General features: G+C 42.7%; 1 protein-coding gene across 10 annotated transcripts; it reads left to right on the forward strand.

Moving 5' to 3' along the window:
- The first annotated feature begins 331 nt into the window (after positions 1–331).
- Positions 332–26658, forward strand: HOXB9 (homeobox B9). 10 transcript variants are annotated; one of them, XR_009758425.1, is made up of 4 exons: positions 350–413; positions 8046–8236; positions 9934–9991; positions 10103–10378. XR_009758425.1 is itself a non-coding variant. In XM_061589737.1 (3 exons), exons 1-3 carry the CDS (start codon positions 19259–19261, stop codon positions 23582–23584), a joined length of 849 nt encoding a protein of 282 aa, XP_061445721.1. In that variant the 3' UTR covers positions 23585–26658. The 10 variants fall into 10 exon arrangements, 2 of the variants coding, with proteins under 2 accessions (XP_061445721.1, XP_061445722.1); XR_009758426.1 differs by adding an exon at positions 7169–7242 and having other exon boundaries at positions 351–413; positions 9934–10378; XR_009758424.1 differs by having other exon boundaries at positions 9934–10378.

A 26658-nucleotide genomic window follows, 5' to 3' on the forward strand; every position in this document is an offset into this window, starting at 1 on the left:
CAATTTTCTGCTAAGAAGGGAGTAATTTTGGATTTATACTTTAAAAACCATAAGCCCATACTGTCTCAATGAAGAAATTAGCTGGCTACCCATTCTATAATTTCAATTTATTTCATCTCATTTATTTTCTTTTTCATATAAGGCGATTGCACTTCCATAACATAGCTTCTAAGCAGAAATATAATTGATGTATGTATTGCACTTAGCACTTGTTTGGTTTCTTTAAAAATTTAGTATGCAGTATTACTCATTGTTATATCTCTTTAAGAAAATCCACACAGATGTATTGGTGCTCAGTAATTAACCAGAACATCACAGCCTTTTGGCCTCAATCTGTATAAAAAGAGCATCAAAAACAGAGCTTATAAAAAACTTGTGGACAAGGATAATGCATTATAAGCATTGATTGAAATGTAAGTTTTTTTAAAAAAATAACTTTTCTCTTTTATGTAAATTTTTTTTTGTGATATATTCTTCTTGTATTAATTCTCTTACTCATTCATGTGTACATTTTTATATCCTATAGAATTCATTGGATACTGTATTATATTCAATTCATATTGAGAGCTGTTTTTATAGTATGTATATTTTACATTATATTTTTATCAAATATTTTCTTATATTAAGGCATAAATTACATTGTGCTGTATACTCTATCTTTAAGGCCATTGAAAAAGACACTGTGTGTCGAAACGCGTCTGGCTGGACCATCTTGAAATGGCTGGAGCTTCTTGAAAATATCCTTACAGCATAAGAAATTGATTATTTTATTATTTCTGTTCCACACAAGAAGACAATATTCATATTTATATATTGTTCTTGTTATATACTTTTGTAAAAAACTTTTTATGACTTCAGCAATATTCTGATATATTGATATATTTTTGTTTTGTTTTATTCCATAATAAATACTTTCAGGACTTATACTGCTACATCCACCTTAATTTTCTACTTCTACCTAACAATAGTCCAATAATTACTGCATTCCCTGGGATCCCTTTTCTTTGGAATTGGGATGTATATGGAATGCTTCCAGTCTGTGGGCCATTGTTTAGTTTTCCATATTTCTTGACAGATTTTTTCAAAATTTGGACAGATTCAGTCTCAGTAGCTTGTAGCAAATCTATTGGTATGCCATCTGTTCCTGGTGATTTGTTCCTTCCAAGTATTTTAAGAGCAGCTTTCAACTCACATTCTAAAATTTCTGGTTCTTCGTCATATGGTTCCTCTGTGAATGAATCTATCATCCTGGCATCTCTTTTATAGGGTTCTTCGGTGTATTGCTTCCATCTTCCTTTTTTTACATCTCAGTCAGTTAGTGTGCTCCCCTGTTGATTATTCAACATCCCTACTCTTGGTTTAAATTTCCCTTCCATTTCTCTAATCTTCTGGAACAGGGCTCTTGTTCTACCAAAATTTACACAACACTCTGAACCTGTTCCAGTTTGTCTGAATCCTTCTTTGTCTCCATAGTACTTCCCTTTGCAGGTATGTTTTAACTCAAATGCTCCATGGTTGGTAATTCCTTGAATCCAGCTTTCCTAGGGCAGTTTAAGAACATAAGAACATAAGAAGAGCCTGCTGGATCAGGCCAGTGGCCCATCTAGTCCAGCATCCTGTTCTCACAGTGGCCAACCAGGTGCCTGGGGGAAGCCCGCAAGCAGGACCCGAGTGCAAGAACACTCTCCCCTCCTGAGGCTTCCGGCAACTAGTTTACAGAAGCATGCTTCCTCTGACTAGGGTGGCACAGCACAGCCATCATAGCTAGTAGCCACTGATAGCCCTGTCCTCCATGAATTTGTCTAATCTTCTTTTAAAGCCATCCAAGCTGGTGGACATTACTGCATCTTGTGGGAGCAAATTCCATAGTTTGACTATGCACTGAGTAAAGAAGTACTTCCTTTTGTCTGTCCTGAATCTTCCAACATTCAGCTTCTTTGAATGTCCATGAGTTCTAGTATTATGAGAGAGGGAGAAGAACTTTTCTCTATCCACTTTCTCAATGCCATGCATAATTTTATACACTTCTATCACTTCTATCACTTGGAAGGATGCTGATGCTTCAGCCATGTTTCTTAGTCTCCTTTGTAAAACCACACACTATTCAGCTCAGGCAACACAGATTACTTTCTGGTGCCCATGACCTGTTGGATTATTGGATTATTAGGTAAAATTAGCTGAGTTTAGCTGAGTGTAGTTTGCTCAGCATTCTGTGCAGCACGAGTGTGTACATTTTACCTGAAAGAAAGAAAGCTTTTACCTTGCTTTGAACCACTGATACTTTAGACTTAGTAAAATAAGAAAAGACTACTTTATTAATAGAAATACATACTTAATAGGAAAGACTCTGGTTCTAGCTAACTAATTAAGTTGGCGGCGCAATAGACAGGGTTTATCATTGCCCCCATGCTAGAGGAGAGGGACAGTAGGAAGATATCTGCTCTCCCTTGTCTGGTCCAAGAAGAGGGAAGAAGAGGATGGAGGTGAGGTCAGATCCCTGAGAGTTTCAGTTACCAATGGAAGGAAGACAGGTAGAAAAAGACAGGTAAGGATAGGCAGTCTAGCCAGTTGGATGACCCTCTCTCTATCTCCCCTTAGGAATGCAAAGAGAACCAAACAGGAGCTGTTCTTGCCACACATCCAACACTCCCAATATCTCCCCAGCAGTATTTGGAAGCCATTCTTTATCCTAATTTGGCTCCTCTATCCTAAACATTTAATGGGGCTGTAAGTTCTGTCAATTTTAAGGGAGCTCACTCCCAGTAAGTGTACAGAGGGTGCTTCCTTCTTTATCTTACTCAACTTCTAAAATGGGGAGATATATATGTACTAAATACAGCTGGTATAGCACAGTGGAGAGGAGACCCTGGCTGGGAGTCCAAAGTCTGTGAGTTCAAATTCCTGCTCATGTCTCCTGGGTGTAAAGGGCCAGCTAAAGATCACCCCCACAGTAAGTGGCTCAGGGGTTATGTACCCTGCCACCTGTGCAGCCGTGGGCAAGCTGCATAGTCCCAAGGAGCCCAGTTGCCCCCCAGCTGGCAGTTGCGGACAAGGAAGGGACTAGCTTGTGCAGCTGTGGCAAGCTGAGCAGGCCCTAGCCAGCTGGGGAGGACTAGTCTCAGAGGGAGGCAATGGTAAACCTCCTCTGAATACTGCTTACCATGAAAGCCCTATTCATAGGGTAGCCATAAGTCGGGATCAACTTGAAGGCAGTCCATTTCCATTTTTCCATTTTCATATGTACTAAAGAAAGAAAGAGTACATGGGGGAAAGGGCAAGATCCTCAAATAACAGAAATCCAAAAAAGGGATCCAGATGGTAGGCAGGGATTTAATGCATAATCACAACATAATCTGTGTTTGTTGGGACATCTAGGCATGAATCCTAATCATCCTAAAACGGTTGTGTGTGAGAGAAACCCGCACCCTGAATCCTTATTTAACCACCAGATAGGAGTCAGGACTCAGCCCAGAAGAATGTTTTCAGTTAAAGAAGTGTGTGTGTTGGGGGGAAGGATGAATTAAAAATAAAATGAAAGTGCCTCTGGGCATGAACAGAGTGCTTTTCCTTTACCTTCAAGTGACCACAGTCTCACCTCCCCACAGCACTCATGATTAAAGTGTAAGGCCCCCTCTTCCACAACTGAAGCATTGGGTTGGAGCAGGCTGAACTGCCAGCTCCTGCCTACCTCTTTCCTTCTTCCTTTCTCTTTCAAAGAAATTAAAGAGTAACCATTTTGTGAATGAATTCAGTGAGTACAATTCTTGCCTCAGGGGCATTCTCTTGCACAAAACTCTTTAAGAAAAGGGAGTGGGATTAATTTTGCCCAGACTTAAAAAAGACACAACCTGTGCCATATATTGTACAATTCACATTTTAATATTAGCAACGTAAAAAAAACCTTGTCAAGAAATGACCCGGTTCTTAGGAGGAGACACCTACCCATGAGAAAAGCGTTTGAATCTGACTGAAGCAAAGGGCTGATCAAAGCTGCAATCCTCATCCTGTCTACACAGTCCCATTGAATTCAGTGGGGTTTACTCCCAGATAAGTGAGGTTAAGATTGCAGCCTAAAAAACAAACAAACAAACAAAACCCAAAGGCATAATCCAGGACGTTCTTACTCAGGTCCGGTTGGTCTCTATGTGGCTTGAGCAGGAGAACTTTCCGCTGTTTGTTGAGATTCCAACTGTATCCCAAAGCTGTTTTGTTTAAGGTCAGGAATGGGCACGACCAAGAAGTTTAAAATGTCCTATGTCCACACACACCGTCCCTCTCTCACTCCACCTTCGCAACACTCCCCCAGTTTGTATTTCTGTAGGTTGCGCCTAAATAGGGAGAGCAAGCCGCTGGTTTCTAATGTTTAAAAAATGTGCATTGGCGATGGGAAAAAGGGGGTTCTTTTTGTTGGATTTGTGGGTTTACAAAGCTGGAACCTGCACGCTTGGTCGTGGGTTATTTGCAAATTCAGGTTACACATGCGCTCCAGAAACGAACCATAAATGTTTGCTTCTTTAACTGCCAAACCCACTGAACGATTTCTGTAAATGGCACATTAAAAATACTTCCCTGACTTCTCCCCCCTTTTCAACTTTAGGATCCGAAAATAGTGCGCTGTTTTTCAAAGTCAACGGCATTTACTGTCGCCCCCCTGGTGCGTTTTTCCTAGGCTTTTAAAATCCTGCAGGACAGATCCGTTTTAGACGTTCTCCATATACAGGAAAGAATTTGCATAGTGGTTTCGGGAAATGGTGGGGTGTTGTGTTGGGTTTTTTGTTTTGGGGAATTTGTTTATGTTTTAATTTGGCTTTTCAAAGGATCCTTTCGTGGCCTTTGTTTCCTAGCAACGGTTTTCTAGTAAGGAGGGGGAGAGAAAGCGACCGCATCCATCTGAGGCCAAACAAAATGGCCGCTCTGAGGCTGCCGCGTTAGCCTTTGACACGCAGGAATGAACTAGAACTGTTTTGTGAATTAGGTAGTTTCACGTTGTTGGGAATTCATTTTTAACACACAAGAACATAAAACTACCTGATTTACTCCAGTTTCTTCGCCTCGACCTTTTTGCTTGTTTGCATTTCCCCTCACAGGGCGTGTGATTGTGGGTGGGCGTTTTTAGGATGGGGTGGAGATTTCTTAAGATTTCTGATTCTATCGACAGCCATTCCAGGCCTGCAAAGTGCTGTACAAATCTTATTTCGTTCACGGCTCCTGGGAAGCCGTGAGGGAGGACTTTTGTGCCGAATGTATAGTGCGTCGGAAACCGCTCAGCAAATCTTGAAGGAATGGGACCACTAGGAAGATCCACCCCCGCCCTCGCTCTGTGTTTACACTAGATGAAGTCACAAATGTTTTGCTGAAGTTGTTTACCCAAACCAGGGCCTGTGAATTAAGAATTCCTCTCCCTCACCAGTGGATTCGCGGGTGATTGGTTGGGGAGGGATGGGGGAGAGAGAGAGAGAGAGAGTAAAGGGAAGTCCCTAACAATTTCAAACTCAGCAGCAACAGGAGTCCTGGGCTCCTGGAAACTCTTGCTGGTGCGAGTCAGTGCGGTGAAATAAAGGCGAGAGTGAACGAAATCCTGCGCGAGCAGCCTCGTGGGAATGAATGGGGGGGGGGAAGCTCTTCGCTCATTTCGATGGGGCCGGCACAGAACTTCCTGCTTGATCGTGCCTCTTAAGCTGCATGGCGTTTTAGCTGTTTCATCTTTCAGAGGTGATCCTCCTTGTAGCCCGGAGTGTTCGGACCTAAAATGGATTTAGGGTGTGCGTTCATATGCCAGAAAGAGGTTCAAAAATGTTTTTTTTAACTTCAGATAAGCTCCCTTTGGGCTTTCATAACCTAGACTATGGCGCTCGTGTTCACAAGAATCGTTGGCCCATCTGGGAGTAACTTAAAACAAAGACAGCCCCCCCTCCTTTCCCACATCGGAGAACATATCCAAGTTCTCCATTCCTCCAGATCTGTCTCACAGTAGCTGGCTGACCGTGCGGTTAAAAACACCCCATTGGCAAAGATCTGTAATCTGTACTTCTGATACCTTCAGAGAGATTCCCACCATAAAGGCAGGAAGAGTGCTGAGGACTTGCTCCTTTATTGTGGCATGATCTTTTTGGCAGGCAATAGTCCATTTCCTCGTATGCCGGAAGCCCTCCTTTAAAGTGTTCCAGTCATTCCCCTTCACTTTATGGGAATCTTTTGTTAGCTCAGTTTTATCCCACAAGGTGCCCCAACCCGTGGGCACAATCTGTCGGGAAGGTCTCCTGCAGGAATCTTATTGAAACTCATGACACTACAATGTTCCAGGACCGTAGCCAGCCTAAAGTTCGGGAGGGGTACCCAAAAAGTAGGGGGGGAGAAAAAAAACTGTAATAAATAGTTTTTGTAGAAAGAAATTTAGGGGGCAGAAAAATTAGGGGAGCAACTCCCCCTAGCTCCCTCTCCGCTAGAGGCGTGCAGCACTCTTACCCAGCTCCCTTCATTTCATTTAAGTTTCACAAAGGGGAATTTCCCAAGGGATTGTCCTCTGCTTGTCTGCATATGTTTACCTTTCCCCCCGCTTTTTTTGGCCTGGTAGGCCAGTGTGGCGTAGTGTTTAGGGTGTTAGACTACGACCTGGGAGACCAGGGTTCGAATCCCCACACAGCCATGAAGCTCACTGGGTGACCTTGGGCCAGTCACTGCCTCTCAGCCTCAGAGGAAGGCAATGGTAAACGCCCTCTGAATACCGCTTACCATGAAAACCCTATTCGTAGGGTCACCATAAATCGGAATCGACTTGAAGGCAGTCCACTTTCCATTTAAGTCTGATCTAGAAAAGTTCCCCATCTACACTAAATGAACCACTTCAGCCCTAGCCTTCTCAGACATTTCAAGTTTTCTCGGGGTCCTTGGGGGTCCTTGCTGCTCCACAGTAAATACCCCCCTTCGATGATGGTTTCAGTGGAACTGACTTCTCAGTAAGTACACAATGCTTCAGATTTCAGCCCTAGCTTCCTCCTCCTCTTTGCCCACCCTAAAAACAGCTTTCAGCAAGTCCAGCGCCACTACTTCATATTTCGACTATTTTGCAAATGACACAATTTATCTGGAATTTGTCTGACTTTTTAAAGAGGGAGGTGGATTTAGATCCATTTGCGTTTAAGGACAGGGTGTTTTGTTTTGTTTTTAGGAAATAAGGGCACAATGCACCTGGAAGTTCTTCTGCATAAGACCCTGGCTTCCTCTACACTAAAGGACTGTGAGGTACACAAGGACATTACTTTTGTGCAGCTCTTCACAGTAAAGCTTGTGGAGGAGAATTTCCCTAGAGGATATTGATCTTAATGTTAGAGAGAGTGCGTATACATCACAACGAAAATGAACTTTTTCATACCTAGGACACAAGACCAAATGTTCAACTTTTACATATAGCTTTTGAAATCCGCCTTCTATAAACTTTTTTTCACAACAGCAACAATCACATGATAAGTCTTGTTCTTGAGTTTTAAGGCAATAATATTAAGTATAAACATCAACTCTTTTATATCTCTATGAATCTGCTGTATCCATAACTTTCCAAATATTGAAAACAATCAAATCAGAATAATATACATTCCACTCGGGGTTGCAGTCTGAAAGCACCAACCAGTATAACAACTTACAATCGCTGCCTCCCCATATTGTTTTTAGCTGCCAGAAATATACGTTCCTCTTCACTCAGATGTTTCGTATTGATTTATTTTCATTTTTTCCAGGTCTCCAATATTCACTATCATTACTGTTCACACAAACAGAAGCTTTGCCCCTTACCCCACGCTATCGCCTACTTTTCCTATCTATTGCATCCCATCATAGCCCAAGATTTATTTTGAATCAGGGAGAGCGCAGCCCTCTTATATCTAACACATCAGCTACATATGCATTAAGTGGCACCTCACTCAATCTCTCTCTTTCACACACATAACCAACCAGCCAACAAACCACGGACACACAGAGAAAGCCTCTGAGTATGTGCAAACTGCTTTTCCTTCTCCACGTGTAATCACTGGTATTCTTCACACAACTAGGATTTGAAGGCAGGACTTCCAGTTGACAGCCAGTATCCGAAAGATATTTGAGCCCGGGCACCACTCAGTTTGTAACGTAAACATAGAATCAAGACCTAAGTAAACCACTGGATGTATCTTCTGAATAAAGTTCTTGCTCTAGTCCCCTTGACAGCACAATTTATGGATGTCTGCTCTAAAGTAAATCCCAGGTAAGTGTGTATAGGACTGCAACCTAAATGCGCTCTTGCAGACCTCCAAGACGTTTCCGTGGGGCTTGTACAAAAGAATTTCCTGGTGACTTGGGTCCAGTATGTTTCGATTCAGGGGAAGGTGTTTAGGAAATTGGGCTAATTCCACGTGATCTAAATACAGTAGCACTTAATTTCAACAAATCTGATTATGATTGGCCGACAATCTACGCAGTAGCAGAGTATGTCTAATGGGGAGGGGAGAGCGAGAGAATTGAAGGTCGTAGGGAGCACCTCCCCACCTGTAAAAAAAGAAAAAGTCCTCCGTGCAATTGTTCAGGTACTTTGCCTTAAGCCAATTTGGGTCCTAATGAGACCAGAATGTCTTAATTCCAGACGTTTCGGGTTACCTGTGTTATAAATAGTGGGTATGTTGACAGAACTAAAAAACAAAACAAAACTGCAAGGAAAGGAATAACAGAATACCGCCCTCACCCTTACGTGGAAGGAAGTTCCATTGGACAATTTGGCAGTAATACAGCAGAATAAAATATGCTGAAGGTGAAGATTTGCCATGCTTTGCACAGCGTTCAAACGATACAAACAGACCCTTTAATAAGTTGTATGAAGCGCTTTGTCACACATTGCATTAAGGTAGTCTGGAATGGTGTCTCTTGAGGTTCAATCCAGTTACGCTAAAATTGGTCCAGAATGCGAATGTAAACTCTAGATGGGATAGAATGTACGTTCCATTTTTTCCTTCCACCCTAACAACATTCACACGTGGTGCAAAGCACTCAAAGGTACTTTTTAGTGTCACGTGTGAAAACTGAGATCCCTGCTCTTGCATGGTTTCCAGCCCGCTCAACCGGATTTGTGCAGAATTTCCCGCTGGATTTGTGACCTCTGTATTAAAGCACTTCTCCTGGGAAGAACATCCCAACGAAAATTATAGAATTTTCACCTATCTTTCAGTGACTCCCCAACTACTCATGCGGATAATTTTACTAGGACTTTACCAGCAGGTTGTTACGTTGGGGCTTTATTGCTAACATTGTTGCTGAGATCGTGCAATGATGACCTAGTTTTCCAAAGAACGAAAGAAGTTTGGCACACACCCCTCCCATTGATAACTATATCACCATCTCAGAGGGGCATCTGGCTGGCCGCCGTTGGAAGCACAGAACTGGCTGGGGCACCATTTTAGGCTTGGGAACAATACAGAAACAGGGCAAGTAACATCCCAAAGTTCAAAGACCTGCTTTCCTGTATGTCCAAGATTAAACTGCAAGAACCCAGGACAAAACGATCACCATCAAAGACTGCATTTGAACAGCATTTGTTGCGATTAATTTTTTTAATGCCTCTTAATAATCGGAGATATACGGGGCTCCTGAGAAATGATCACACGAAGTCTGAAATTAGGGGCTAGGGAAGGGGAATGTTCCCTGCCCTCTCTAAATGGCACTCTTGGGAGCTGGACCAGATGGACCTTTGCTCTGATCCATTCTTATTAGGATTCTGAACACATGTACTGGAAAGTAAATCCTTTAAAGAGACTCAGGAAGGCTACAGTCTTACACCCAGTTACCTGGGTCTGCTCCCATTGTATTCAGTTGGACTTCCTTCCTATTAAACAACCATAGGATAGCACTGGTAGCAGCTTTCATGGAAGCAATTTCCTTTTTAAATCAGTGGGGCTTCTTTTCTCATTCCAGATCTGGGAATCTTACACCTAGGATCGTCGCCCACAACAGGGGAGCCCTGCGTGACCTGGTAGTAGATTCCCAAAACGTCTAAACTTTGTGTGAATCAAGCGAACTTGGAAAGGGGGAAACTGCTGTTTTATGGCTCCTAACCTGCTTGTGATTTTTTTGCTCTTCTAAGGCCCTGCTGCGGATATTTATGATCAGCAAAAAGGCAGCGAAATGTGTCAGAAAGTTTATGCCTAGACATGCGACAACAGTTCCAGAAGGAGAGGACAGCGGGTATGGAAAAGGAGAGACGCTGAAAAGAAAAGGCCTTCCACAATTTGTACTGGGCAAATTGTGTCTTGTTTTGTTTCTTGTAGCCGGATCCTGAACATATTACCTAGAAGTATGTTCTGTTTGTTTCAGTAAAGAGACTTGCCCGCAAATAAACGTGCCCAGGCTTACAAATCAAGACTGTGAACCCAGGTTTTGGAAACGAGGGACACAGAAATGGTTGAAAAAAGTTTCAGGGAGAAACTTTTGCGGATATTTCCTTCTGGTTTTTGTTTTTAAACTTGTTTCGGATCACCGGACTATAAACAGGCTTACCCGGAAGCGACCAGCCCTGAAATCAATGGGATTTATTTCCAAACCTTCATGCTTAATATTGGGGTTGTAAATCTATGGATGTATATTGGCTGCAATTAACAATCCACTCCGGAACCGTCCAATTAGCTAGAGCAGGACTTTAAACAGATTGTGGATTGCAGCACTGGAATTTCAATAACAACAGTATCCTCTTTGCGCAGATTAATTCTAATACATAAACACTTCCACGGTTGACATACGGCGCGGCCCACAACCCAGTTGAGCCCGAGGACTTCAGTTTAGGCAATTGGGGCTAATTCCCAGGACCTCACCACATGTACACCATATCCTGACCACTGGTTTCAATGGGATTTTGCCCTCTGGTAGGGGGCAGCCTTAAACTGTCTCTGCTAACAAGTACTTCGGTTAAAACTGGGTTTGTGATCACTTTTGGGATGGGGAAAAACTCTTACGCTACCAAAACTGGGACTAAAATATCATTTCAAACTAAGCGTTGTAGAGAATTGGGAAGACCCCAACTACTACAGAACTGCTGGGGTGGGCGGTAGAGAAAGAAGAAGTGCTGCTGCTGGAATAACAACTGTAATTCCATTCCGAGATAACTTTTCAGTCTGTTGCTCTCGGTTTCTGGCAGCTTTGTTTTTCCATCCCAAAGTAAGAAAGTAAGTTAAGTTCGGTCTTACCTGGAGCAGAGTCCACGCCTTTGCGAAGCGCAACATAAATGCATAAATGCAGGTCTTTGCAAAAATGAAATCACGCACACTGCTGGGCCTGAGGGTTATGCCCCCCCTTCCACGCACACATACCACATATGAAAGACAATGAAGGGTAACTTTTGGCAAATCCAGTGTCTGAAATTCACCATTCTTCTCCCCCCTCCCCCAGTCTCCAACCTTCTTGTTTTCTTTCTTTGGAGGCCAAGTCTCCCATTCCTTCCCATCGAAGATGTTAACTTATTTCTACAAATGTAAAACAACTGGAAAAGAACTGTGTCTAAGTATGTGTCTGTGACTCTGTCCTCTTCCCCGCCCCGTTTTAAAAGCGAGGCTTCCTGCTACAGATTATATGGAAGCAATACTTCAGAAACCTAAGGGTAGTACCTGTGTGTGCGTGCCTGTGCGTATATGCGTGTCTCCTTTTGGAGGGAAGGGGGGGTCACACACCAACCACCACATCTCATGGCTTTAAATAATGTTTGGACATTCGCTCACACGTATACATCTAAGGAGACATCAGGGCGTTTATTCTGAATCTTAAACACCTTTTGCCAGATCTGCCAGACAGGCCGTACTTTTATTTTCTGGGCAGATGCCAATAGAAAGTAAAGTATCAAGATAGCTTTACTTTGAAGTTATATTCAAAGGATTGTAGGATCATGGCCTTCGGAGAGTTCCTACAGATTTTAAGAGGATTAGCTGCTCAGCATACAACCAAGTTGACCCAAAGTAGCTGGTTGTTGATGATTAACAGTAGGAGTCCATGACAACAAATAATAGCGATATTCCATTGGAATATTGGCACTCTCACCCTAAATTCATTCAGGCTCCCCACCAGCTTCTATAGACGTTATGCCAATTCTATGGACAGATCCTATGGGGCTTTGCAGGAGAACTTCCCTCTACATTAACAGTGGATCGGGGCTTGAACTTGAAAGTTCCACTAGAAGCAATAACACTTCTTTGTAAGTAACTATGTTCAAAGTGTATGTGTGTGTGTGTGTGTGTGTAAGTTAGCGATTTATCACTTAATTGAACTGCGAAGCTATCTTAAACAGAAAATGAAAGTGATACTGCAATCAATAACTTTCACTTTCCTTGCTCCTTAAATTACTTAGTCACTCAAAAGTTTATTCCATCCGTGCTGAAGGGAATTTATACTTCCGCTTGCCCCAAGCTTCCGTGGATTTTCTTGACAGTAAGTCTCACCCGCTTCCACTGAATTTACTCTGAAAGAAGTGGACTTAGCCTTCTCTTCCGCACACACACCTTCAGACCCACTGATTTGCATCCAAGCTAGCCACGCACCTTGCAGCAACCCTAATGCCAGGAGGTATGGATTCAAGTGGTTGGGTGCTGTGAATACTTCAATTGCTTTCTCACTTTCAGATTCGAGTTTTCTCTCCCCTCCCATTTCGGAGATACATGCTGCGAATCTATACCTAAGGGGTGAACATACTCTTTCCCAGACAACTAAAATTATGAAATGTTGTGCTCCCCGCCCCCATCCTTTGGGGTTTCTTTACTGGGTTTCCTTCATGAAACTCACCCAGGCCTACAAAGGATCTCGAACCGCTTTATTAACTGCCATGATTACAAACTTCACTTGGAATTGTGTTTTAAAAGTTAGGTTTAATTTTAGGTCCTGGAGTAAGGTCTGCATTTTTGCTTCCCTTCACAGAAGGAATTTTGCCTCTCTCCCTCTGTGTCCCTTTTCCCTGCTTCTCTCCACGTACTTTACACACACACACACTTAAAAATACGCAAAACTGTAGCATTCATAACTCTGGGTTAGCACAGGATATGGAGAAAGGTAGCTCTCTCTTTTTGTTAAAGTTACGAAAACATATTCTATTTAAAATAAAATAGAGCTTTCAACTGCGGGACTCCCCCCCCCCGAACTAAAGTTCCTTTCATAACCTATAACAGACTATCGCAAATGAATCATTTTTTAAAGTGTGTTTTCTGTGTGCTTGTCTTGGGATTTTGATTTTTAGAAATAAAAGTGTGTGTGTGTATGTGTGACGTTTTTAAGCTGTAAATTAAAAAGAAGAAATGTTAGAAGCTGCTTAGGAGTTGAAAGGCGAGTCTGACACTATCACAAGGTGGACTCTTAACATGTATTACTGTTAAATACTTTCAAAATAATCGGATCCACAACCTGGTTCTGCAGAATTAGCTGGTTTGAAGCAGACACAGATCTCTAATTTAAGCACTTCTGCTTCGGAGTAAGGAGTAAGGAAATTGAATTGATTGAAACTCACTCACGACTTTATTTCCCTAGGAGGTCACTGTTAAACCAAGACCCTATAACACGTTTTCTTGTAAGGAACATTTCAATGGGTCTTCATCCATGCCTTCAACGAAGCTATCGCCTGTGTTCAAAATATTTTTTCATTGAAAGTCCGCGAGGGCTCATAGTTCGCCTCCCAGTTGATCCACAGTAGCCCTTGGCTAGCCAATCAGACTACACAATACGGTTTGGAGGGTGGATTTAGGATTACAGCCTAAACACACTTCCTGGACAGTCATATCCATTGTAATCAAAGGGACTTAACTTGCAATCAAATGCATGTAGGCCAAAGTGTTTGTTCAATTAACGTCATAAACTCGTAATCCTCTCTCCGATTTCAAAAGAGCTGTCCTTCTAAGACTCAGAAGTCAGATGCTCAGCGTCTGCAGTATTAAAATAACCTTAAGCCCTTGTGGGGCCTGCTGCAGAAGCCTGATGGTGCAGCATTCGGATCTCCAACCACCTCCCCAAACAAAAGTAGCCCAAAGCTGGAGATCATTAAATGAGTCCGTTTTGCAGGAAGAGATTTGGAGACAGTGACGGCACCAGGACAAGGGGAAAAAAAAATTGAGGAGCAAAGAGCATTTGAAGGGGAGACCAGCTTTGTCCCATATGTTAGATTTCTGAAACATAGAAAAGAAAAATGAAGCAGGGAGGCAGGTGAGAGGCGCGCTTGCTTATCCTCCTAGCCCTCTCTCTGGTGCCGCCTATGGAGGCTTGCAATCTTTTAAAAATAAAAGCACTACTTGCTAATCAGTTTTTCGAGAGCTATAGGGACCCAAGTCTGACCACTGAAATACTTTTCCAGTGAAAAATGGATCACACATAATTTGTACCCTAGAGATTATAATACAGCCAGAAGATAAAATTGCGGGAGGGAAATAATTTGTCTTAAAGGAGTTACGTCTGCACATTAAATAAATTTACTAGATTTTTAAAAAGGAATTGTGTTCCTCATGCAAAACATCAAACCGAAGGTTAGCGTGCGAATGCACGATTTGGCAGTTGTAAATTTCCATAAGAAATGCTCTTTGGACTTTTTTCTCCCCCCACCAAGTCGAAAACAATGAAGATTTTTTTTTAACAGTCCACTGTAGTCTACCTAAAAAATAATAATAATAATGGAAGAAGCCCGTTAAGCTCGTTGGCTATAGACGTTCCATTTATTTTGTAGATATATCACAGGTCTTTAAAGCTATTTAAGAAATTAATGGAATGGAATGTCTCATTTTATCTTTGAAATCTACTACCTGAACTAACGGTATTTGTCTAATATACTCCAGTTCACAAACCAGAACGTGTCCACAGTAGGACCCAGACCCAAGCAGACAGATCTCTAGGATGTGAGTCCCACCGATAGAGCTCCAGTTTAACTGAGTTAATGATTGGGAAATTTTGAGGGCTGCATGGTGACCGCTATATTAAATCTGTAATCTTGTCGAAGTGCTTGTTGTGTCCTTAGTAAACTGTCCTTTAAAAAATATTGAGGATTGGACGAAATCTTTCCGTTTTCTCTGTGTTTTCCAAGCGTGCATCTCTGTTTGGTATTAATTTTTTTTAAATTTTTTTTGGATAATTCCTTGAAGGAAATATACCCAAAACAGAACATCCAAATGGACCTGGTATTTAGCCTCCCGCAAAAGGATGTGAGAAGTTGAGCTACGTGGCAGTGCATATTTTTTAAAAGGGAGAAGAAATGAAAATTAATACATCCCTGGGTAAACCTCCAGTGCATAGGAAGGCAAATGCCTTTTGCAGGTCTTCTTGTGTGGTTTCCTTCACTGGGGAATCCCTCAAAGCCCTGGGTTCTACTTCAGGGTAACTCTCCTGAAATCATTTTTGTATGAATTTATACACTCCAGAAAATTATATGCTTGGCTGCTGACAAGCCCCATAATTATTTATAGGAGGTGCCTGAGGATTTTCCAATAATATATTTATTACAGGTAAAACATGGACAATTTATCTTGCAAAACATTGAACAGGTGTTTCCTTTCAATTAATGTTCAGTAAATTTCATTGCTATTTACTTTTTTTAAGCCCCTCCCCAACAACAATAAAAAAAGTCTGCTGATCCATTACTTGTCTAAACCCCCACCAGTCTAGCTTGTATTCCTTTAAATAATCTCTTATATTTTTCTGATGCTCTGAGATCTGAAGAACGCCTTCAAATCAGACTGATTTTTTAAACACCAGTAATTTCTGGAATACCATAAAACAGAATGCATGCTTGATTTTCAGTTTTAATTACACTGGGACCTTTTTCATCCTGAAAGCGGGGTGGGGAATCTCTATTCTTGAATAAATACAGGATATTATTTTAAGGAATTGTTTTTGTGGGATTGTATTGTTGTCTGCAAGATTGCACTAGAGATAAAGGAATTTAAGTCAGATTAATAGCACTGGACGCAAAAACCCCTAGAACTCTGAGTTCCAAATATTTACCAAGTAAAATCGAGTAGAATTTGAATATCCTCGAAGCCCATAATAATTCTGCAACTGACTATTTTTTAAAATTTCAAATACTAACATGATTCATTGTACATATTATTGTTGCCTAATAGATTTCTTTTGGTGGGGGCACAATCCAGCCAAGGTTAAGCACGTTTTAAGTCCCATCATTTCAGTGGGAAAATTAGGCATTATTGTCACTCACCAATTGTGAGTGACCAACTTTCTCCAAGAGGAGAAAAAATGTTTTAAGTTTGACAGGGGCAGTAGTCCTATGTAGAGTGTTAATTGGAAGTAAATCCCATTGAACTTACTAATGGCAAAGTAAACATACATAGGATCGGGCTATATCCTTCCTTCCTTCCTTCCTTCCTTCCTTCCTTCCTTCCTTCCTTCCTTCCTTCCTTCCTTCCTTCCTTCCTTCCTTCCTTCCTTCCTTCCCAAAGGAAAGCATATTTTGAGGAAGATGGGATGGAGACAGTGTTTTAGATATTGGCTCCAGGTGTTTATCTAATCCTCTATCTATGGACATGAATGTATGTGCAATCCACCAAGTCAACCAACCTATCATATCTGTTTTCTTCTCCCCCTCCCCTCGCCTCGTAACCTAACACTCAACATATTTTACTCGGAAGTAGGTTTCACTGGTCTCAAAGGAGCTTACTTTCAAGTAAGTATTCTCAGGATTGCACTTTCTCTCTCTGGTTTCTCTTAATTGTTTAATAAAACCTGTGCTAAGGTCTCTCTGTCGCTCTCTCGCTCTTCCTTTTTATCTGTCGATATGTTCCTTCATCCATCTCAAATCTATTTTGCTACATACCAACATATTTTTGTGTGACACACACGCGCGCGCACACCATCTTCATCCCTTACGAAAATAATACTTGAGGAACAGGACAGCCTTCTTTTGTCCGTGACGCTCTTGCTGATGTTTGGCTTATTCTCTTCCTGGCAAGCATTACGTTCCATAAGGGTGAGCAGAGTTTATTCAATGGGAGCAGTTGCGTAGCAGATGCGCGGGTCCGGACTATATTTGCCTTTCCATTGTCACAGAATATACCTTCCCCCTTCACCATTATTGAATGCCTTTTGGACCAAGGGCGTTGGACAACCCTTGTTGTGAGCACTCAGGATCTCGCTTTCTCTGTCTCTTTTTAGTGCTGGAAGGGTTGAGGACTGTGCCCAGTTAAAACCTCTGCCGAGCACTTCCTGCTCAGCTAGAAAGAAAACGGTACCCACCACGTTGCAAAAGACGAATTTACGATAGGGACATTGTGTTTGCTCCTTGACAGAGACGAACAGTTAGGTCTGCAAGACAGCTAAGCCGAAGCACATTTTAGGCCTATTGCTATGCCCTACGGTCCTAAATATGCTTACTTGGAAGTAAATTCCACTGAGATAAGTGGACATAAAACTTTCACATAAATGTGTTTAGGGTCTGGATTGTCAACCTATATTCCACAGCCGTTGACTTGAACAAGACTCCTCTGGAACAAATGCGCGTTGAGGTGTATAGGGGGATCGCTGATTGAAATCCAAAAGGCTTCGGCTTAACTGGATCGACGGAGTAAGATGTGCACTGATATGTTTAAGACCCCCGCCTCCTTCCCCCTTTAAACATCCTCCTTTTCCACAGGCAGTAAATTCAAGGCTATAAAAATCAAAGAAAGCTAATGTAAGTTTTATTCAACTATTTAACCGTCTCAAGTCTAACGCCTTCTGTAAGGAAACAAAGAGGATCAGTACTGGATTGGACATTTTACAAGGGTAGTAAAATTAAAGTGCGTGTATATGGCGAGGAGGAAAGGAGGCGAGAGAGTGTGTTGATTTCAGCGATGCGACCCAGCTTCTTCTCCCAGCACCCCGCCTGCCCCACACCTCTCCATTGCTTAAAAAGACCCACAAACACCACCGGGCGATTGCAGTAGGGACCCTACAGATTATCTGTCTGTTTATCTGAATCTTGAGATCAAATTGATATATACACAAACAGATGAACGAAACATTTGAAACCTATACCTTCATTTTGTGTATATGTGTATATATATACATGCCACATATATGCAGAGAAAGAAAGCTACTTACACATGTAAGCATATGCGGCCAGACGTGTTTTAATTATATGCTTATCATTTGCTATGGGTTTCACTTATAGGCTATAGACTTCACTCAGGCATACATAATACACATGCAGATGCACACACACACACACACAGAAAGAGAGAGAGAGAGAGAGACAGAGACAGAGACAGAGTGAGAGTGAGAGTGAGAGAGAAAGAGAGACGCATATCTAATGCACATGCAGCAGTGTTTAATATATATTGCACATAGACATTACTCTATGCACACCCTTGACAGTCATGTTTAACCAAGGAGAGGAAGGCAAAAAGCTCAGGAAATCATCCAAAAAAGGTCTATCAGGAGTTCACTTCCAATCCACAACCTATACATAATAATAATAATAACAATAATGACCATCATCATCTTCCGTACCGACATTTCTAAGCCTTCCACTGTAACCCTGCAAAGATATCACTCCTCCTAATTTTTCCAGAAAACTTTAGAAAAAAGCCAGAGCAATTTATATGGTCTTTTCCCTCAGCTAAACAACCCTGGCATATCGAAAGAGAGTGAGGAGAGTCTAGAATTACAGTTTATAGATTGGGGGAGTGTTGCAGGAGGGGGGTGTATGGAAAGAGAACTCCCCAGAAGAGTATTACTGAAGGCAAAGAGAGGGCAAAACTCAGCATTTCTCTTTCATGTTTCAGAAGCTTTTTTTAAAAAAAGGGAGGGGGAAACTATTAACCCCCCACCCCAGCGTCCACCCCCACGTTACCTCCCCTCCCCACTCCCGTTTGCACTGTACGTTTCGTGCTTTCTGAACTCCCGACGTTTTGCAACATTGCATCAACATAACACAATCCATCCTTGATATGGAATGCAGAGGGCGGTTTGACAGCCAAGCGCAACCCCCTCCGCTAGGATTGATTTACGCTTGCCCTGACGCTTTATCAGCCTCACGAAAAAAGTTTGACCAATCATTTTGCTGGAAGCTCCCAACCCGGCAGTCCCGACTGTACTTTTTCTTGGCTAGGAAGTTGATGCTGGAGGAGGAAAGGGGGTTAAAGCGAGAGTGTCGCCTGTGGGTTTTTTTTTTTCACAGCTTCCCCTCTGTATACCCTAATATCTATAGAGCCAGCTAAACTAGAGATCTACTCTCTCTTTTTTATTGCTTGCTTGCTTTCCCCTTCATTGAACCGTGGGGCTCGTATGATGTCCAAGAATGTCCATTTCTGGAACTCTTAGCAATTATTATGTCGACTCCATTATAAGTCATGACAGCGAAGACTCTCCCGCCGCCAAATTCTCTTCCGGGCAATATTCAAACTCCAGGCAAACTAGCCACAGTGAACACCTCGAATTCCCCTCTTGTAGTTTCCAGCCCAAATCCTCCGTTTTCAGCGCTTCCTGGACGCCTCTGACGCCACACACGGCTGCTACCCTTCCTTCGGTCTACCATCCCTACATCCAGCATCAAAACATCCCTACCTCCGATAGCAGGTATCTACGGAGCTGGCTGGACCCCGTGCCCAGAACAGAAAACATAGCAGCCGGGCAGGGACCAGTTAAAACAGAACCGCTGCTGGGACACCCCGGGGAGATCCGTAAACAGGGGACACAGGAGTACCATTTAGAAACTTCTGCTGGAAGGGAAGGGATCGCTTCCAATCAAAGGCCCAGCTTCGAGGACAATAAAGTTTGTGAAGGAAGCGAGGACAAAAGCAGGCCAGATCAAAGTAAGTTATAAAAAGTGAGGAAGTAAACAGCATAAAAACCTAAGAGGGAGTGTCATAAAACGGCACAATGGGCGAGGGAAGCTTTTTTCTTTTTTCTTATTTTTAAATCAGGTCTTAAAAGAGAAATCGCCTCCTACCCTACTACAACCCCCCCACCAAAAAAAAAAATCCTCTCACTGGTGCGGTTTTAGCATTGGCAGGGGAGGGGGCGGCATCGATGGCTCTGCCGCTGATTCCGATTTTATATTTAAGTCATTGAAATCTCAGAAGAAGGGGGAAATGCGATTCGATCTTCCTCACCTTGTGGTTTGAAGAAGCCCAAGTTACAACGTTGGTCTTTATTCCTTATATATGAAAATTAGCGGGAGGAGGGGGATAGAGAAAATAAGAAAAGATTGGGGTGTGTAGATTTGTGTGTGTGTAGGTTGGATTCAGCTAAGTTCTACCCATAGTAGACTCATTACAACGAATGGGACCTCAGTTATTCATGTCTATTATTTTCTATGGGTTTTCTCTGAGTAGGACTAACACTGGATACAACCCTGCGTCTCTGGGCAGTGGGGAGGAGGGGAGGAGGGGAGGAGGGGAGGAGGAACGAGACAAGGGAGAAGATTTTTGGTTTTGGTTTTTTAAAAGGGGACCGAAAGGAGTTCACGTGGAGAAGTGAGGAGGGGGCTTTGTTACTGGGTGCCCTTATCTACCTTGAAGGACCCCGGCTTCCCTACGCCGCTGCACTTTCTTCTGTCACTCTCTCTTCCTGATTGTTGATGTTTGTTTGTTTATGAAATGCACCCGACGTGCATATGAATATTTCAGAGCCGAAGTCTTCCCGGCTTCCACAAAACAGTAAAATGGGGAACGAGCTTAATTGGGTCTTTTATTTGCTAAAGGGGAACAGACTGGTAAACTCTTAAACTTAATCGTGTGCTTCATTTTGCAACCTGGTGGTGGGTGGTGGCTATTATCTCCCTTTCCCTCTCCCCACCCCACCCCCTTAAGAGGAAAAATATAGGGGAAAGGATTTGGCGAGGGGTGGAGGTGCAATAAAATATCATACGAATCATCTTTGCCTCTTACGTCTTCCTCAATGGAAAGAAACAGGGAGCTCAAAATCCTTTCTCAATCGCCTTTCCCCAGTGGGAGATGTTTCCAACAGCCATAGAGGCTGGTTCAGTATTTTGGTGGTGCAAAAAGAGATACTAGACGGCTTAAAGTCTCTGTTTAAGTAATTCCTCCAAGGTGACAGCTCCCCAGGACATTTGGAGAAAATTTTTATTATATTGATTTCTGTCATCGTTCCTTTTCAAAGGATCTTTCTTTTTAAAAAACACATGTATTATTGTTATTATTGTTATTGTTATTATTGTTATTATTATTATTATTATTATTATTTACAACGGAAGAGCCCAATCTGGAACAACAGGGGGGGAAACAGTGTGAATGGTGATTTTACCGGGGACGTGCTTGTTAGTGCAGTTCTGTATGCCTTAGCAGTATTTCGCTCAGCCTCGCACAGTGGGAGGGGCCCCGAAAAAGGGCGTTTTGTGTTGGGACGTTGGCAGGAAATCATGATCAGTGACTGAAGAGAAGGATTGAGAAGAAGTGGAAAGGTGCTTTTAAAAAAAGCTTATGTGCCCCCCTTTACCCTCCTCCCCACCCCCATCTTTCTCCCCAGCCCCGGGATTGAAGATAGATAAAAATCTTGTCCAAGAAAACTGCTCGGTTCCAGAGGGCCAGGCTGCCCACGGGCGTCCTGTGCAATCTAGCTTAGAAGGTATGTTTGGTCGGATATGGAGAGAACGATCCCCCCTCTCTCAAGGAAAGCCAGAAAGAAAGAAGAAAAAGATGGAGGGAAGGAAGAGACAAAAGTCTGTGGCAGAAGCAGAAGTTAATGTCTGACGTTTCATCCTGTTTCTAAGGCTGCTCTTTTGCCATTAGGAAGGCATTGCGCTATGCTGAATCCACACCCTGCAGGAATGTCTCGTTTGTGTATGTACACATAACTGTGTGCCCGTGCTGGGGGTTTTCTTTTAAAAAAAATAGCGTGCAGGGGAACATTTCTCTTTTGTTGTTGTTTCCTGTCTGGGGAATAGTGTGAAATAAAAGATAAACTTGTTTTCCTGTGGCAGACATGTTTCCCTGAAGTGCCAAGAAATCACACATACACACACACACACACAACTAAAAGGAGGGTCATTGGTGGAGATTTCATCCAAATGCCATTAAAAGATAGGTAGCTGTATTAATTATTAACAGCACGCCTCTTCTTTAATATTTAATTCTGCCTATTAGAGTCAGTCACTTCTGTTGAGGAAGCGGCTGCTCGGATTTGGTAAGGCAGGGGAAAGCTAAACCGGTTTGGTGTTTTTTTTTGACAGAATGCACCTCCTTTTATTCTTAGAGGGAAATGGCATCGGGCCCGTCTTTCTGAAGAGAAACCCCAAGCCAGACAGAAGTTTGGCTTTGGACTATAACACTTGCCGTTTGATATCTTTTATCCTTCCACAAGTGTTTCACTTTTGCCAAGGAAAAAGAACCAATATTGACCCGCCGGTGCAGAACAACTATATTCTAGATTTATTTTGCCTAAGATTCCATCACAACGTTCTTCTTTACTTCCGAGTAGACCTAACGCCAAAAACAAAAGCCTAGACATGGATTCCAGCCTCATTCTTGCTTCTGCTCTGCCTCGCGTAGAGGGACCATAACGCTCTATCGTGAAGGTGCTTCTTAAATTACTATGGGGCAAAAGGGGGGGCACCGAAAACGTTGGGCACAATGTACGGTCCACTGGGCCGGCCCTTCGTTGGTTTGTGCAGGAGAACTTCCTGGTGAATTGTGCCCCTCTGCTTCTGGGCAGTATCTTGAGGTGTTGAGAAGACCGTGATGTGAACTCCTTTTTCTGGGTCAGGCAAACAGACTACAGCCGGCAATTCGTTCCCCGGGCTGGTAGGCTAGCTAGTGTATCGCGCGCGCACACACTCCCTTTTTAAAGTAAATTAGAAGAAAGCCGCAGAATTTGAAGAGGGAGTGCTCCATCATTCCGTTTTATATGAATCAGTTCGTATGTATGACCCTTGGCTCCATAGGCAACGCATGCACTCTCTCCCCCAAAGATGCGCAGGAAAGACATATCTTCCCATAGTATTCATATGACAATAGATCTTTCCTTCCTTCAATGATCCCCCCCATCTACAGACAGTATACATAGAAATATTCCTTCCTTCATTCCATTCCATTCCTCCAATAGCTGCATCATTTGCTAGAATCTCTAACCACCTCCCGGTGTCAGAAAACGCCTCTGTTCAGTTTTCCTTCAGTTTCTGCCCCCATACATATTTGCCTCTTTGCACAGAAATGTTCACATATTGGTAGCCCCGCTTTGTGCAACTGTTTTCGTTTTGTAAAGGCGGCCTTGCAGTTACAATCCGTAAAACTCTGTTCCGTGCCCCCTTTCGCGTGGGTACTAATTTTCTCCCTTTTCCGAAGTCGGCCCAGAGATCTGCTGAGAGGCGGGGGGGGGGACGGATTTTGGTGGCGTTCTCTGACGGGCCTTCTGCTGTGTCTCTCTTGTAGGTAACCCTGCAGCCAATTGGTTGCACGCTCGCTCTTCCAGGAAGAAACGATGCCCCTACACGAAGTACCAGACCTTGGAACTGGAGAAAGAGTTTCTGTTCAATATGTACCTCACCAGGGACCGTAGACACGAAGTGGCCAGGCTCCTCAACCTGAGCGAAAGACAAGTCAAAATCTGGTTTCAAAATCGGAGGATGAAGATGAAGAAAATGAACAAGGAGCAAGGGAAAGAATGATGGCTTTCCTGACCCTTCCCCCTCCCTCTTCTCTTCCCCAATTTCGGCCCCCTCTCGAAACTTCTATGCTGTATTTATGGGCAGTGACTCCCCAGCGGTGCTTGAGATGACGACAAAACCACGCCAGAGCAGAAACAGAGCAGCGTGGTTTGCATGCACGGAGCACATAATATGAACGCGCACCTGTTTCATTGCGTTGGGTCTTTCTCATTGTTAAAGATTATTGACGAGGTAACTCTAATATGGGACACATTTTCTTGTCTTTTCTTTGGGGGGTGTATTACCAATACCGAGCTAACTGACATTGGTCCCTTCTATACACATAAGTAGTTCTCTTGGATGGCCCTTATAGAGCCCCTCAACCAGTCCTTCCAATTAAAATAAATAAATAAATAAACCTGACAAGAGATCTGGCCCTAAACAAAGGCCATCTTTCACCTGGACGTTCTTCTGAGCAAGCAGCTTTGAAATGAGAACACGGTAGGAATGTCAAAGATGGGAACCATTCAAGTCCCCAACTTTTCTGGGACTTCGCCTCCATTTCTTGAGGGTCAGAGGAAGTCCCAGTGCACATGTAATCCCTAACCCTACCGCACTCAACCCCGCTTCCTTAAAATAAATTCACTTGGGGGCAGATGAGTGGCTTTTCTAAGTGAAGATTATTGATAGGGGGATGTCACTCTCACAGACAAAGCCCACCTCCTGATCAGTTTTGGCAGCATGCGAGAAGCCAACCTGAGACCAACCGGGCGCAACGCTTGGAGCGACCTCTCCTTCCTTTCAATGGGCTTGCGCAGGAGAACTTCCCTCCTGCTGGTTGTGCTTCTACTCTCCCACCAAGTTTGGTTCCAGCTTTTAAGGGACAAGAGGTGGGCCAGCGGGCAAAAACGTTGTAGTCGTGGTGGAGGGGCTCACTCTAGCCTTGCAAAAGTGAGGAGAAGGCTGTTCTCAATGCCCGGCTATTTATAATTTGATTGTGACAGTGACTATTCCGGAAACCGTTCAGGGGCCAAGTATGGTATGGGGTCTCTGGATCGTTTTCTTTTCTTCCCATCCACTCACCCCGTTCTCCTTCACCCAGGTTTCTGCTGAGAAATCTTAATACTTGAATGTTTCTAAGGGATGTTCCCCCCCCCACATCCCATTGCTCCTGGAGAACATGGATCCATCTTTCATGTTCACATGAAAGCGAACTTTGAGTGGCATAAAAGGATTGTGGTGGCTTTGGGGCTGGGAACTACCCCACAGTTGTACATCCTCACCCTTTATAACAAAAGAAAAAGAGGAAAAAAAACCCTTTCATACTCGGAAGAAGGGGCTTCTCCCCTCGGAAAGCTCTGCTGGAGTCCTACCCCACTCCTTTTAAAGTCACCCTACATGGGGTTCTGTTTCCCATATGACTGTTTAAAATAGTTTTCTCCCTAGCCTCCTCCCCCAACCCCTGTTTGGTGGGACTTGGGGAAGAGGAAATAGGTAGGTAAGTAATTTTAGTACAAGGTGATTTTTATGATGCGTGTACGGATTTTTGTTTACTTGTTTTTACAGGGGGAAATGTGTTCATAGTTGTGCTTTGGTGAATGTTCCGCTTGTTTTCTGTGGCTTTTTAGGAATGTAAAATGGGGTCTGTACCTGTTAGTTCCAGAACTGGCGAGAAATACACATATGGAAACACACTCTCCCTCTCCCATGCCTTTGCATACCTTCATTCTGAGCTACCACTTCTCGAAATAATACCGTTATGTGGTGAAAGTTTTCATAACAAAAATAAGAGGGTGGAAAACAGAGAGGAGAGAGAGAGAGAAGAAATTGATGTCTATGTTTCAGGAGCTTTCTAGATAAAACAGTCCCAGCAGAGAAATCTAATTTCATAGACCGTTATATAAGATTTTTATACCATTTTGCCTGCTGATAAGCGGTTGTTCTTTAGAGATTTGATAGGCATATTTTGATCTTTCCACATGGAGTTGCCTGGTTTTGCAAGATTTTCTGAAGACGGGAAGCAAATAATTCTTGTAGGGTTTAGTTCAGAGTAAGATAAAATAAAAATAAAAATCTGCATTTTTAAAATAAGAGTTTAGGGTCTTTTTCTATCACTTTACTCAAACCCCCTTGGAACGATCGCGCCCTAAATAAGTTATTTGGGGGGGGGGTGAAGGAGTAATCTTCTATAAAGCAAGCGATAAGAAAACTTCTTTTTATAAAGATTTAACGTTAGAGGGTTTCAGCGGCTTCAATAAGTCAAACTTCACCTTGTCTTACAAAACCAATTCCCTAATGGAATTTCCAAGGAAGCGTCCCCATCCCCCCCAGTAAGTATAAAATTCGGAGATGTGGTTTTGTTTTGTTTTAGATGTATTATCATCATTAGAGTGTCTATTGCACCAGCTGGGGTTTGGTAGAGTTCTGTGGTTTGTCTGTAGTTTTTTTACTTGCCGGTGCACCAAAAGAATCTCAAACCCGACTGGACACAGAGAGCATCTTTGAAAATCGCCCTGAACCCTCTTCCAGCGCTAACATCAACATTTTGTAAAGAAAACCCTCTTCATAAATGTATTCGTGTATGCACTCATTTTAGCTATAGACTCATCCCTAGACCTTATTAGTGAAGACAGGAGATTCTTTTTTAAAATGGCATTTTTGCTAAAGCATGGATTAATTAAAATAAATAAAATAAAACTAGCTGATTTCGTTAGAGGAAATTCTGTCTTACGAAAGAGAAAACAATGTTGGACAACTTTCTGTTGTTTCCTCTGTTCCATTGGGTCAAAATGTATTTTCCACGGTTGTTTAATGCCTCAAAATAAAAATCGATATTAGGGAAGGGGGACCCCCTACCTATATCTTGTCATGTTATACAGCTTCTTCTAGAACTTCGGCGATATTTGCAATCGTGTTTGCTTTTTCTTTACCGGCTGCTTAGGGTGTATTATCACGATCGTTTTGCATTGTTTTGTTTTCGTTTGGTCAGTGGCTCCCTTTTTTCACGTCATTTTGAAAGCTTATAATAATTCTTTTTCAGTGTATTTCTGTTTCCTTCCGTGTTAAATTGCCTTCATCGCTTAACTTTCATCTCT

Source organism: Rhineura floridana, chromosome 11 (genome assembly GCF_030035675.1).
Source record: "Rhineura floridana isolate rRhiFlo1 chromosome 11, rRhiFlo1.hap2, whole genome shotgun sequence".
Lineage (NCBI taxonomy): Eukaryota > Metazoa > Chordata > Lepidosauria > Squamata > Rhineuridae > Rhineura > Rhineura floridana.

Excerpts from the sequence above, each read along its gene's own strand:
- HOXB9 (XM_061589737.1), top strand. The coding sequence starts at position 19,259 with ATGTCCATTTCTGGAACTCTTAGCAATTATTATGTCGACTCCATTATA. Across the intron at positions 19,773-21,447 it reads CAAAAGCAGGCCAGATCAAA|CCCCGGGATTGAAGATAGAT; the intron begins GTAAGTTATAAA and ends CTTTCTCCCCAG. Across the intron at positions 21,547-23,348 it reads TGTGCAATCTAGCTTAGAAG|GTAACCCTGCAGCCAATTGG; the intron begins GTATGTTTGGTC and ends TCTCTCTTGTAG.